This window comes from Ranitomeya imitator, chromosome 3 (assembly GCF_032444005.1).
Source record: "Ranitomeya imitator isolate aRanImi1 chromosome 3, aRanImi1.pri, whole genome shotgun sequence".
In the NCBI taxonomy this organism is placed as follows: domain Eukaryota; kingdom Metazoa; phylum Chordata; class Amphibia; order Anura; family Dendrobatidae; genus Ranitomeya; species Ranitomeya imitator.
Genome location: NC_091284.1, coordinates 399,025,139 through 399,040,513, shown reverse-complemented (window position 1 = coordinate 399,040,513; position 15,375 = coordinate 399,025,139). Strand labels below are relative to the sequence as shown.

The window sequence follows — 15,375 nt, the reverse complement described above, 5'->3', positions numbered from 1 at the left end:
CATTATGAACCTAGGAAACTGTATTTGATCATTTCTACTTTAAAATGTTGATATATAAAAATGGATGTCACACAGATGGAATACAGATGTAAAATATGGACATAGAGATGATAATACGGATGATGAAAATAATCAGAGTTTTCTGTATGAAAATTGGACAATTTTTCCTATGCTCCTCTGACCCTGGTTATCGCGTTTTTTTACCACTGCGGATTTCTATAATGGAAGGGTGCAGAAACGCTGCACAAAAGAAGTGACATGCACGTCTTTTAAATCCCCAGCGTTTCCGCGCGGATTTTTCCGCACCATCTGCACTGCTTTTTTTTCCACCTTGATTTACATTGTACTGTACATCACAGTGCGGATCTGCAGCGTTTCTGCGCGGAAAAATCCGCTGCGAATCCGCACTAAATCCGGATCGTGTGCACATAGCCTTACGCCAAATTTGTGTGGTTTCTAGGTATTTCTGAGCACCGTGACATCTCTGCAATATTGCTAGGAAAGAATCATAGCACAACCGCTAGACCTGGACAAGTCCTAACTGGGCACATTTGTCCTATTGGACTGTAGGAGATTCTGTGACTGTATTATTATTATAGTGCCATGGCGCTGTACATGTGAGGAGGGGTATACATAATAAAAACAGGTACAATAATCTTAAACGATACAAGTCACAACTGGTAGAAAAGAGAGGACCCTGCCCGCGAGGGGTCACAGTCTACAATCTGTATTCCGGGCCTTCTTGGTTGTTAGCTAGTTTTCACAGTAAGGCCAAGTTGAGAGCAGCAGGTTTTATGGTCTGTATAAGTACCGCAATGCCCAGACTAAGGCCTAGCTCACAAACTACGTATTTGGTCAGTATTTTACACCAAGCCCAAACCAGGACATGGCCTAACAGCGAGTCTCTGAAGATGAGTCATGAGTAGGGGTGAGCAATCCAGTGGAAGTTTGGGTTCTGTTTAGCACCAGAACTGTCCCTAAACCCCAGTGACATCAATGGGGACCTGAACTTTGGAGCTGGAAAATCTCTCCCCTTCTCACTCCCGGACTGTTCAGCACTAGGTGTCCGGTACCAACCCCTTTACAGTTCGGGTTCGCTCATCTCTAGTCAGACCTGTCGTCAAGCCAGGTATTGCGGTCCATATATAAACCATAAAATATGGCCGTCTGAACCCGGCCTAACAGATATGTCTAAGAAACGCTTATTAAGCAGTATTCTGCTCCTATATCGCAGCATCAATAGCCAAGCTTGCTGTGCACACCTCTAGGAAAGCGGTGAATACTCCTAAAGGACCTAAAATGGAGCCATAATAGTTGGGTCATTCGCCTTCCCCAGAACAGATAAGTAAGAAATGGCTGAATAGAAAGGACAGCTCAAGGTCTCGCACTTACTGGAGACTTTTCATTTTGGCGGGATATGATCTTTATATTGGAAACTCGCTACCTACAGAAGAATGTGCGAGATTAGGCAGTATTATGTGCGCACAGAACATGTCTCGGCCCAACTTGCACGGTTGTATATAGCAGAACGTAGACCAGCGTGTACAAGCCTGAACGCGGCGGGCCTGTATAGCCTTAGGTAGCCATACTTCTCAGTAATATGAGCCTCTCATATCATGTTATTAATATCCGGTATAAGGCAGCTGAATGCATGAGGCTCGGCCGTCACCTGCGCCTGGCTAACAGCAATGTGCCAATACATATTTCACTATTAAAGGGGGGCATGACATTTTTTTGAAAAATGTCAGACTCATTGAGAAAGTGATTAACAGAAGCTAATGTGTGACCGAGTGGCCCGTTGGATGCAGTGAATATCCGCAGTGACGTAACATGGCACAAACGTGTGACGTCATGCTGCGATTAGCCTCATTGCCGTCAGCTAGTCACTGGTGAGAAATAGGTCCAGACCACGTCATGGCGGCTTTCACAATCACTGACACTTCTCTGTAATTGTTACACGGCCATTTTTTTTGCCACCTAGTTACTCGCATTCCTATACAGAAAGTGTTTATGTAACTGATGCCAAGTTCAGACTGGGCAGTGACTGGCATTACTGAGCGCATATGAGATATATAGATATATATATATATATATATATATATATATATATATATATATATATATATATATATATATATATATGTAGGTATATACAGGCTAGCAAGCTAAACAAGGATATATTCAATGTACTTGTCCCTTTCTCCTTGGCAGCTCACATGGAGACTGCTGGCAGCCTGGCACTCTCTCGGGGCCTGGCACTCTCTCCGGTATGGGCTGTGAGGCCTGGCTGGCACTGCTCACAACTTACACAGGATTCCCATGCCTGCTGAGAACACCCAGAGGACCACTAGAGACGTATACACGGGGTATAGGGCAATGATTACACAGGATTGTGCCCAGGTATGACTGGCACATAGTCCATCCCATGACAAAGCCACACTACAGCCATGGAGAGCTCCATATGGAAGCATAAGGGCAGGATATGACCCACCCCTGTAATTCTCTCACCTTTGCCCTCCTGCTTGACCTCTGGCTTTTTCTTCTTGCGCCCCCGTAGCCAGCTCAGTGCCCGCCGCAGTGAGCCAGGTTTGTGCTTCTTCTTCTTGGGCTCCAAGGCGCCCAGATCTTGAACAGGGGGCGCGGGCTCGTGATCTGGGATGAGGGCGGTCTGGGTAGACATGGCTCACAAGGTGGGGGGCATGGTGCTGCCAGGCTGCCTCATGCGGTGCACAGTTGCGGCTCCCTCTGCGCTAGGTGTGTGTTGTACTCCACGTGCCCGGGCACGGCTGGAACCCCCTGTGGAATGGCAGCGCCGGCTCCCCGGTGCCCCGCAGTGTCCCGGGCTGTCTGACTTGTGTCTCCCCGCTGCCTCTCCGCGGGCTCCTCCTTCCAGAGCTTCCGCATTCCAGCCCCAGAGGCGGAGCCCGGCACACCTGGGACACCGGGGACACCGAGCCCGGGACAGCAGGCCCCACACAGCGCGGTGCAGGAACATGGCGCTCCTGTCCCCTCAGGCGCGGCGGGGCCCCAGGCTGTCCTGCCGTGGAGACAGGCGCTTCCATGTGGCGACAGGTGCCCGCTGCTGTGCCCCTGTTCTGCACTTTACTGTTACACCTGCTCCTATACTGGTGCACACATATACCGGGGCGCAGCTGTAGTTTTGTACCATACAGTGTGGTATATGCTGGGAGCCCCCATGCGCAAGCCATGTATGAACAGTGCGGCCAGGCTAGGGCAGTGTCCTATTAACCCATTGTGCCACGCTCCTCCCTCAGTAAACACGACCCGTTGTCATAACATTGGGCTTGTTCTAAAATTGCTTCCAGCAACATGAGAGAATAGCGCTATTGTGAGGCGCCGGGAGGGCTGGTCACACAGATGCACCCAGCTTCACAGGGCCAGGGCAGGAACATACACTGTACAGAACCGGATCACCGAGCTGTGCACCCAGGACAGGGATATACACACTGTACAGAACCGGATCACCGAGCTGTGCACCCAGGACAGGGATATACACACTGTACAGAACCGGATCACCGAGCTGTGCACCCAGGACAGGAATATACACACTGTACAGAACCGGATCACCGAGCTGTGCACCCAGGACAGGGATATACACACTGTACAGAACCGGATCACCGAGCTGTGCACCCAGGACAGGACTATACACACTGTACAGAACCGGATCACCGAGCTGTGCACCCAGGACAGGGATATACACACTGTACAGAACCGGATCACCGAGCTGTGCACCCAGGACAGGACTATACACACTGTACAGAACCGGATCACCGAGCTGTGCACCCAGGACAGGGATATACACACTGTACAGAACCGGATCACCGAGCTGTGCACCCAGGACAGGACTATACACACTGTACAGAACCGGATCACCGAGCTGTGCACCCAGGACAGGGATATACACACTGTACAGAACCGGATCACCGAGCTGTGCACCCAGGACAGGGATATACACACTGTACAGAACCGGATCACCGAGCTGTGCACCCAGGACAGGAATATACACACTGTACAGAACCGGATCACCGAGCTGTGCACCCAGGACAGGGATATACACACTGTACAGAACCGGATCACCGAGCTGTGCACCCAGGACAGGAATATACACACTGTACAGAACCGGATCACCGAGCTGTGCACCCAGGACAGGAATATACACACTGTACAGAACCGGATCACCGAGCTGTGCACCCAGGACAGGAATATACACACTGTACAGAACCGGATCACCGAGCTGTGCACCCAGGACAGGGATATACACACTGTACAGAACCGGATCACCGAGCTGTGCACCCAGGACAGGAATATACACACTGTACAGAACCGGATCACCGAGCTGTGCACCCAGGACAGGGATATACACACTGTACAGAACCGGATCACCGAGCTGTGCACCCAGGACAGGAATATACACACTGTACAGAACCGGATCACCGAGCTGTGCACCCAGGACAGGGATACACACACTGTACAGAACCGGATCACCGAGCTGTGCACCCAGGACAGGGATATACACACTGTACAGAACCGGATCACCGAGCTGTGCACCCAGGACAGGACTATACACACTGTACAGAACCGGATCACCGAGCTGTGCACCCAGGACAGGGATATACACACTGTACAGAACCGGATCACCGAGCTGTGCACACAGGACAGGGATATACACACTGTACAGAACCGGATCACCGAGCTGTGCACCCAGGACAGGGATATACACACTGTACAGAACCGGATCACCGAGCTGTGCACCCAGGACAGGAATATACACACTGTACAGAACCGGATCACCGAGCTGTGCACCCAGGACAGGGATACACACACTGTACAGAACCGGATCACCGAGCTGTGCACCCAGGACAGGGATATACACACTGTACAGAACCGGATCACCGAGCTGTGCACCCAGGACAGGACTATACACACTGTACAGAACCGGATCACCGAGCTGTGCACCCAGGACAGGGATATACACACTGTACAGAACCGGATCACCGAGCTGTGCACACAGGACAGGGATATACACACTGTACAGAACCGGATCACCGAGCTGTGCACCCAGGACAGAGATATACACACTGTACAGAACCGGATCACCGAGCTGTGCACACAGGACAGGGATATACACACTGTACAGAACCGGATCACCGAACTGTGCACCCAGGACAGGGATATACACACTGTACAGAACCGGATCACCGAGCTGTGCACACAGGACAGGGATATACACACTGTACAGAACCGGATCACCGAGCTGTGCACCCAGGACAGAGATATACACACTGTACAGAACCGGATCACCGAGCTGTGCACACAGGACAGGGATATACACACTGTACAGAACCGGATCACCGAACTGTGCACCCAGGACAGGGATATACACACTGTACAGAACCGGATCACCGAGCTGTGCACCCAGGACAGGGATATACACACTGTACAGAACCGGATCACCGAGCTGTGCACCCAGGACAGGGATATACACACTGTACAGAACCGGATCACCGAGCTGTGCACACAGGACAGGGATATACACACTGTACATAACCGGATCACCGAGCTGTGCACCCAGGACAGAGATATACACACTGTACAGAACCGGATCACCGAGCTGTGCACACAGGACAGGGATATACACACTGTACAGAACCGGATCACCGAGCTGTGCACCCAGGACAGAGATATACACACTGTACAGAACCGGATCACCGAGCTGTGCACCCAGGACAGGGATATACACACTGTACAGAACCGGATCACCGAGCTGTGCACCCAGGACAGGGATGTACACACTGTACAAAGCGAGATCACCGAACTGTGAACCCAGGACAGGCATATACACACTGTACAGAACCGGATCACCGAACTGTGCACACAGGACAGGGATATACACACTGTACAAAGCTATATCACTGGACTGTGCACCCAGGACAGGGATATACACACTGTACAGAACCGGATCACCGAGCTGTGCACCCAGGACAGGGATATACACACTGTACAGAGCCAGATCACCGAGCTGTGCACCCAGGACAGGGATATACACACTGTACAGAGCTAGATCACCAGACTGTGCACCCAGGACAGGGATATACACACTGTACAGAACGGGATCACCGAGCTGTGCACCCAGGACAGGGATATACACACTGTACAGAGCTAGATCACCAGACTGTGCACCCAGGACAGGGATGTACACACTGTACAGAGCTAGATCACTGAACTGTGCACCCAGGACAGGGATATACACACTGTACAGAGCTAGATCACCGGACTGTGCACCCAGGACAGGGATATACACACTGTACAAAGCGAGATCACCGAAGTGGGAACCCAGGACAGGCATATACACACTGTACAGAACCGGATCACCGAACTGTGCACACAGGACAGGGATATACACACTGTACAAAGACAGATCACTGGACTGTGCACCCAGGACAGGGATATACACACTGTACAGAACCGGATCACCGAGCTGTGCACCCAGGACAGGTATATACACACTGTACAGAGTCAGATCACCGAGCTGTGCACCCAGGACAGGGATATACACACTGTACAGACGCGGATCACCGAGCTGTGCACCCAGGACAGGGATATACACACTGTACAGAGCTAGATCACCAGACTGTGCACCCAGGATAGGGATGTACACATTGTACAGAGCTAGATCACTGAACTGTGCACCCAGGACAGGCATATACACACTGTACAGAACCGGATCACCGAACTGTGTACACAGGACAGGGATATACACACTGTACAGAGCTAGATCACCAGACTGTGCACCCAGGACAGGGATGTACACACTGTACAGAGCTAGATCACTGAACTGTGCACCCAGGACAGGGATATACACACTGTACAGAGCTAGATCACTGGACTGTGCACCCAGGACAGGGATATACACACTGTACAAAGTGAGATCACCGAAGTGGGAACCCAGGACAGGGATATACACACTGTACAGAACCGGATCACCGAACTGTGCACACAGGACTGGGATATACAGTGGGGCAAAAAAGTATTTAGTCAGTCAGCAATAGTGCAAGTTCCACCACTTAAAAAGATGAGAGGCGTCTGTAATTTACATCATAGGTAGACCTCAACTATGGGAGACAAACTGAGAAAAAAAAATCCAGAAAATCACATTGTCTGTTTTTTTTTTATCATTTTATTTGCATATTATGGTGGAAAATAAGTATTTGGTCAGAAACAAACAATCAAGATTTCTGGCTCTCACAGACCTGTAACTTCTTCTTTAAGAGTCTCCTCTTTCCTCCACTCATTATCTGTAGTAATGGCACCTGTTTAAACTTGTTATCAGTATAAAAAGACACCTGTGCCCACCCTCAAACAGTCTGACTCCAAACTCCACTATGGTGAAGACCAAAGAGCTGTCAAAGGACACCAGAAACAAAATTGTAGCCCTGCACCAGGCTGGGAAGACTGAATCTGCAATAGCCAACCAGCTTGGAGTGAAGAAATCAACAGTGGGAGCAATAATTAGAAAATGGAAGACATACAAGACCACTGATAATCTCCCTCAATCTGGGGCTCCACGCAAAATCCCACCCCGTGGGGTCAGAATGATCACAAGAACGGTGAGCAAAAATCCCAGAACCACGCGGGGGGACCTAGTGAATGAACTGCAGAGAGCTGGGACCAATGTAACAAGGCCTACCATAAGTAACACACTACGCCACCATGGACTCAGATCCTGCAGTGCCAGACGTGTCCCACTGCTTAAGCCAGTACATGTCCGGGCCCGTCTGAAGTTTGCTAGAGAGCATTTGGATGATCCAGAGGAGTTTTGGGAGAATGTCCTATGGTCTGATGAAACCAAACTGGAACTGTTTGGTAGAAACACAACTTGTCGTGTTTGGAGGAAAAAGAATACTGAGTTGCATCCATCAAACACCATACCTACTGTAAAGCATGGTGGTGGAAACATCATGCTTTGGGGCTGTTTCTCTGCAAAGGGGCCAGGACGACTGATCCGAGTACATGGAAGAATGAATGGGGCCATGTATCGTGAGATTTTGAGTGCAAACCTCCTTCCATCAGCAAGGGCATTGAAGATGAAACGTGGCTGGGTCTTTCAACATGACAATGATCCAAAGCACACCGCCAGGGCAACGAAGGAGTGGCTTCGTAAGAAGCATTTCAAGGTCCTGGAGTGGCCTAGCCAGTCTCCAGATCTCAACCCTATAGAAAACCTTTGGAGGGAGTTGAAAGTCCGTGTTGCCAAGCGAAAAGCCAAAAACATCACTGCTCTAGAGGAGATCTACATGGAGGAATGGGCCAACATACCAACAACAGTGTGTGGCAACCTTGTGAAGACTTACAGAAAACGTTTGACCTCTGTCATTGCCAACAAAGGATATATTACAAAGTATTGAGATGAAATTTTGTTTCTGACCAAATACTTATTTTCCACCATAATATGCAAATAAAATGTTAAAAAAACAGACAATGTGATTTTCTGAATTTATTTTTCTCAGTTTGTCTACCATAGTTGAGGTCTACCTATGATGTAAATTACAGACGCCTCTCATCTTTTTAAGTGGTGGAACTTGCACTATTGCTGACTGACTAAATACTTTTTTGCCCCACTGTACACACTGTACAAAGCTAGATCACTGGACTGTGCACCCAGGACAGGGATATACACACTGTACAGAACCGGATCACCGAGCTGTGCACCCAGGACAGGGATATACACACTGTACAGAACCGGATCACCGAGCTGTGCACCCAGGACAGGGATATACACACTGTACAGAGCCAGATCACCGAGCTGTGCACCCAGGTCAGGGATATACACACTGTACAGAACCGGATCACCGAACTGTGCACACAGGACAGGGATATACACACTGTACAGAGCTAGATCACCAGACTATGCACCCAGGACAGGGATGTACACACTGTACAGAGCTAGATCACTGAACTGTGCACCCAGGACAGGCATATACACACTGTACAGAATCGGATCACCGAACTGTGCACACAGGACAGGGATATACAAACTGTACAAAGCTAGATCACCGAACTGTGAACCCAGGACAGGGATATACACACTGTACAAAGCAAGATCACCGAACTGTGAACCCAGGACAGGGATATACACACTGTACAAAGCGAGATCACCGAATTGTGAACCCAGGACAGGGATATACACACTGTACAAAGCAAGATCACTGGACTGTGCACCCAGGACAGGGATATACACACTGTACAAAGCGAGATCACCGAATTGGGAACCCAGCACAGGCATATACACACTGTACAGAACCGGATCACCGAACTGTGCACATAGGACAGGGATATACACACTGTACAAAGCTAGATCACTGGACTGTGCACCCAGGACAGGGATATACACACTGTACAGAACCGGATCACCGAGCTGTGCACCCAGGACAGGGATATACATACTGTACAGAACCGGATCACCGAGCTGTGCACCCAGGACAGGGATATACACACTGTACAGAGCCAGATCACCGAGCTGTGCACCCAGGACAGGGATATACACACTGTACAGAACCGGATCACCGAACTGTGCACACAGGACAGGGATATACACACTGTACAGAGCTAGATTACCAGACTGTGCACCCAGGACAGGGATGTACACACTGTACAGAGCTAGATCACTGAACTGTGCACCCAGGACAGGCATATACACACTGTACAGAATCGGATCACCGAACTGTGCACACAGGACAGGGATATACACACTGTACAAAGCTTGATCACCGAACTGTGAACCCAGGACAGGGATATACACACTGTACAAAGCAAGATCACCGAACTGTGAACCCAGGACAGGGATATACACACTGTACAAAGCGAGATCACCGAACTGTGAACCCAGGACAGGGATATACACACTGTACAAAGCAAGATCACTGTCACGATTCCCCTGACCGCTGTCACCACTGGGTCAGGATTCACACCGTGACCGTCACCCCTACGTCACGGATCAGGGTGACTTTAGGCCAACAGACGGCTATCACATGTGCAGGGGGGCTTATCTTAGTTATCCCTCCACTGCTAACAATGTGATGAAAAACCACACACAAGGCTATTGACCTCTTAGTTTACATCAGGGGCTTATTCTAGGTATCCCACTGCTTTTCTATATACCACGAACTGCAGGGATTTATGTATATCCCGCTTACAGTTCCACTTAACACTTGCAGCTCTCTGGCGCCCCCCTTACTCTCAGGTCAGATTAGGTACTGCACCCTGGGTAATTAGTCGCCAGAAAGGCTGCCTGCTATGTACTGGCTATTGGGCACGCTGCAGCGACGCGATAACTACTCCCACACAGGCAGGAACAATAATTATCAAACCCGCAGTTGCTTCAGCATAATCCAACCGTCAGCACACTTTCGCTGCCACCAGCTTCGATTAAACGGGTCCGAAGCTAACCCAACACAACAGTAACAGTAGCGTATTTCCCTTCAGAGACTTAGGGTACGGTTTAGAACAGGAGAACGAACTAATATATAATAGTATATCCCATTCAAAATAACTAGGCAGTGCGTTATTAAAAATAGTTTATAAAGATGTTATACATGAGACAATTGCAAATATGTACAAGGGTAATTATAACATAAAGGGAATAAATGAGAAAAGATAACACTCACATATTAAAAGCATTGCAGGCATCCAGGCTAGTGCAGTTTCCATACATCCCAGTCCATGGGATGTACCAGCTCTTCCAGGACAATAGGACAAAGCAGTCCAGAAGGAGAAATCAGCAAAAAGTGACTCCTCAGAGCCTGCCAGACACTTAAAACATTAAGGCTGTGACATCACAGAAAGGCTGGCTTATCCAGACCCTCCTCTCTCTACATTCTGCCTAAACTTTAAACTATTCTCTCTAATTTCTATAACTTCACTACAAAACATGACAGAGTCATACCAAACCCATAATTCATCTCGGATTAACGTGAGCATTCTAATGAGATCAAATATGTCCTATCTGGGATACATATTTACAGAGAAAACCCTACTTCTTTACCAGATGGAGTTAGAAACCCGAGTGTCATGAGATGTGTAGCTACACCGAGTGGGACTACAAATATATATTTTCGTATTTCTAGCTTAAATCGTTTGCCTAATATCTAACAAAAACTAAACAAAGAATCTTTCATGGATTTTTGGAGCCATTTTTCCTGTTCTAGCTGGACAAGAGCTTACACAGGAAATGCCAGTCGTAAATTCCGTTCGGCCATAAAACTTCTAACCCCCACACTCTCTGAGAAGGAAAGCCAGGAATTTGCAGCTACAACTGTTACTCCAAGAAGGGGGCTTAGCCCACTCAGGCTAGCAAGAGACCTACTTATGATATTTCATACCATATCGTGACACCTCCCCCTTTTGGTGTGCGCTAGGGAGGCAGGACCTGATGGTTCTCCTCCATGCGCACCTCAGCAGGTTCACCCTGGTGGGCCAACCCATCACCATTGCCATGATCTGGCTCCATGGTGCCTTCGCCTACCCGGTTTCCCAGGTAGTGAACCTCCCTCTTGCCCATCTGACACTTCCCCGGCTTGATAGTCAGTCCTGCTTGGTGAATCCGCCTGAGCACCTCCTCGAGATGCTGCAGGTGTTCCTCCCAGGAGGAACTGAAGATGGCAATGTCATCCAAGTACGCCACGGCGTACGTCTCCAGTCCCTGAAGCAGGAGGTTGACCATCCGCTGGAAAGTGGCAGGGGCATTCTTCATGCCGAAGGGCATGACCGTGGACTCGTACAGTCCAAAGGGTGTGATAAAGGCGGACTTTTCCTGCGCCTCGGGGCTCAGGGGAATCTGCCAGTATCCTCGACTCAGATCCATTATTGTTAGGTAATCGGCGCCAGCTAACTTCTCAAGCAGCTCCTCCATGCGCGGCATTGGGTGCGCATCCGAGGCTGTGATGGCGTTGAGCCCCCTGTAGTCCACGCAGAACCGTGTGGTCCGGTCCTTCTTTGGCACGAGAACTACAGGCGATGCCCACGCGCTCTTTGACCTTCGAATCACCCCCAGCTGTAACATCTCATCGATCTCTTGGCGCATAGTCTGCTGCACCTGGTCAGAGATTCGATAGGGTGTTCGCCGTAGTGGGGCGTGATTCCCGGTGTCCACCTCGTGGACGGCTAACTCAGTCCTCCCAGGTCGGTTGGAGAATACGACCCGGAAGGGTTCCAGTGTGGTTTGCAACTGCACCCGCTGGAGTTCAGTTAACGAGGCGCTTACCTCCACATCCTCGATGGACCCATTGGCCTTGGCTTGGGCCAGCAAGTCCAGGAGGGTGTCTTCCCCACCGTCTTCGGGCAAGCTGCAGACCGGTAGGACGAAAGGTTCACGTTCGTGATGAGCCTTCATCATGTTGACGGGAAAGGCCTTTCGCCTACCCCGAGCGTGGTCAAGCGTGACCACGTACGTGACCGGGTTGAGCTGTTGGTGGACGACGTACGGGCCCTCCCAGGCTGCCTGAAGCTTATCCGTTGGTACGGGGACCAGCACCCACACCTTTTGACCCACGTGGTAGGTCCGCTCCCGGGCGTTCTAGTCGTACCAGTGCTTCTGATCAGCCTGAGCCTGCGTCATGTTGTCATGCACCAACTGCGTCAAGGTCTGCATCTTGTCACGGAAGCGCATGACATACTCCACTATGGACACTTCAGAAGGGTTCGGCTCCTCTTCCCAGGATTCTCTTACCAACCCAAGGGGTCCCCGAACTCGCCTGCCGTACAGGAGCTCGAAGGGGGAGAACCCCGTCGAGGCCTGCGGAACCTCTCGGTAAGCGAACAGCAGGTGTGGGAGGTACCGCTCCCAGTCGCGCCCTTGAGTCTCAACCAGCATGCGTAGCATCTGTTTGAGGGTACCATTGAAGCGTTCACACAAGCCATTGGTCTGTGGGTGGTACGCACTCGATACCAGGTGCTTCACCTGCATTTTCTTACAGAGAGCCTCCATTAGGCGAGACATAAATTGGGTCCCTTGATCAGTAAGCATTTCCCTGGGAAATCCTACACGTGAAAAGATGGCCAACAGGGCATCTGCCACCTTATCTGCCCTAGTTGAGGACAGAGCTACTGCCTCTGGGTACCGGGTAGCATAGTCTACCACAGTAAGGATGTATTGCTTTCCAGAGCTGCTGGGGACGGCCAGCGGGCCCACAATGTCCACCGCGATCCTCTGGAAAGGCTCTTCTATCACTGGCAAAGGGATCAGGGGAGCCTTAAGAGCAGGCCCTGCCTTCCCCACTCTTTGACAGGTGACACAGGAGCGGCAGTAGTTTGACACATCTGTCCCCATCTTAGGCCAATAGAAGTGTTGAGACAGCCGGGCCTTAGTTTTGCTGATCCCCAAGTGTCCAGCTAGCGGGATCTCATGGGCAATCCGCAACAACTCACCCCGGAATTGCTGCGGGACGACCAGCTGTCTTTCCCTCAACCACTCCTTTTGTGATTCTCCGGGTACTGTCTCCCGGTACAACCTTCCTTGTTCCCAGAACACCCTCTCCTTATCAGTCACGGAGGTGGGCGTCTCGGCGAGTTGTCTCAAACTCTCTAGGCTCGCATCTGTGTGCAGAGCGGCCTGAAACTCCTGGCTAGGGGAAGCCAGAAGCGACGTCAGGGTCCCTTCCCCACGGGAACCCTCTTGGACCTGCTCTGGGTCCACCTCTGGTTCAGTCACAGTAATGACTGAGGAGGGTCCGGAAGGCTGACAGTTATCTGCGTTCCGGGCACTCTGACTGCGGGTGACAGCAGCTACGTAGGCTGTCTCCCCGGGGATTTCTACAGGCCCATCAGCCGGCGCTGCTATGGGCTCTACCTCCCCATCCACCCCCAACACTTCAGGGGCTGTGCTACTTATGGGCCAGTTACCTTCCTCGGTGGCACTGGTCACTTTCATGGCGTCACCTTCCTCACGGTTCCCATGCATCTCCCCATTTCCTGTAGCACCGACACTTGCCCCTGTTAGGGGTTCCTCAGCCGTCTCACTCCGCAGAGCGACGTGGCTGGGCACACCTGTACCTATGGACACATTAACCTTCACAGAAAAATCATTATCAGGTTCAGCTGGCACAGGTACAACATTTTCACCATCAATCCTAGAGAAAAAATCATTAGTAGATGCATCAACACAAGATAAAGCATGGTCAGGTAACACATGCGATTTCCCATCATCATCATCATCAGGGTTAACTTTACCCTCATTAGTAGATTGGGGAGGGGTGTCAGGAACGTAGTATGCATACATCCTCCCCAAATCAGTCCCCAACAAAACATCAGTGGGCAAATTATCAGACAGCCCCACTTCCTTCACCCCGCTCCCAGCACCCCAATCAATAAAAACCCGGGCCATTGGTAAGGGACAGCTGATGCCCCCAATCCCAGTGACAGTTAGGGTTTTCCCCGGAATGATTTCTTCAGGGGCCGCCAGTTCGGGTCGGATGAGGGTTCGTTCAGCCCCGGTGTCCTTGAGGCCTGTAGCAACATGGCCTCCCACAGTGACGGGCTGCACGTTGTCACACACCCTCCCAACCACACCACCCACCAAAAGAACTGCTGCATTAGGCCCTGGGGCCTTGGCTGGGGGGTTCTTCGGCCTGTCTGGACAGAAGGTACTGATATGCCCAGGCCGCTTGCAGGTGTAATACGCGCGAGGTTCGGTGGTAGGTCTGGTGCTGTTGGCCACAGGGCCAGGACCTCGGGTGTGCTGGCTGGCAGGGGTACTGGCGTTGGTTGCAGGCTTACCCCCTCTCCAGCTGGTGGTGACTGGCTTCCGCACTTCCGATCTACGGTTGGCCTCATAGGCATCGGCAATCTGCGCTGCTTTCGTCACGTCTTTGGGTTCTCTGTCCATCACGAACTGTCGCACCTCAGCTGGGCAAAGATGAAAAAACTGGTCTTTGATCATCAGGTCTCGCAGCTGTGCAAAGGTGGTCACTGACAGTCCTTGGGTCCACTGGTCAAAGTGGGTCCCCAGTCCATGCACCACATCACTGTAACTGTCGTGTGGGCCACGTTGGAGGGTCCGGAACTTTCTACGGTACACCTCGGGTGTAAGCTGGTACTTGGCTATCAGAGCCTGCTTGATGGCCTCATAGTCTCCATCTTGTTCTTGAGGGAGGGCAGCAAACGCCTCCAGAGCTTTACCTTTCAGCCCTGGTGTCAGGTATCGGGCCCATTCATCTGTAGGCAACCGGTACTGTCTGCAGGCTTTCTCAAAGGCCCGCAGAAAAGTGTCCAAATCTCCGTCCTTCTCCATAACAGGAAAGTGATCAGGCCGGGGCTTCGGTGTCTGAGCGCTGCTAGGCTCACGGTTGGTCTGAGACAACC

At 50.9% G+C, this 15,375-nt stretch overlaps 1 protein-coding gene across 1 annotated transcript in view; it reads right to left on the bottom strand.

Moving 5' to 3' along the window:
* Positions 1-2,884, bottom strand: part of NHSL3 (NHS like 3) — a 52,869-nt gene extending 49,985 nt beyond the window's left edge. Inside the window, exon 1 of the mRNA XM_069757057.1 lies at positions 2,509-2,884. Within this exon, the coding sequence (XP_069613158.1) occupies positions 2,509-2,680 (172 nt within the window). The 5' untranslated portion in view covers positions 2,681-2,884. The remainder of the gene's footprint in view (positions 1-2,508) is intronic.
* Positions 2,885-15,375: the final 12,491 nt, after the last annotated feature.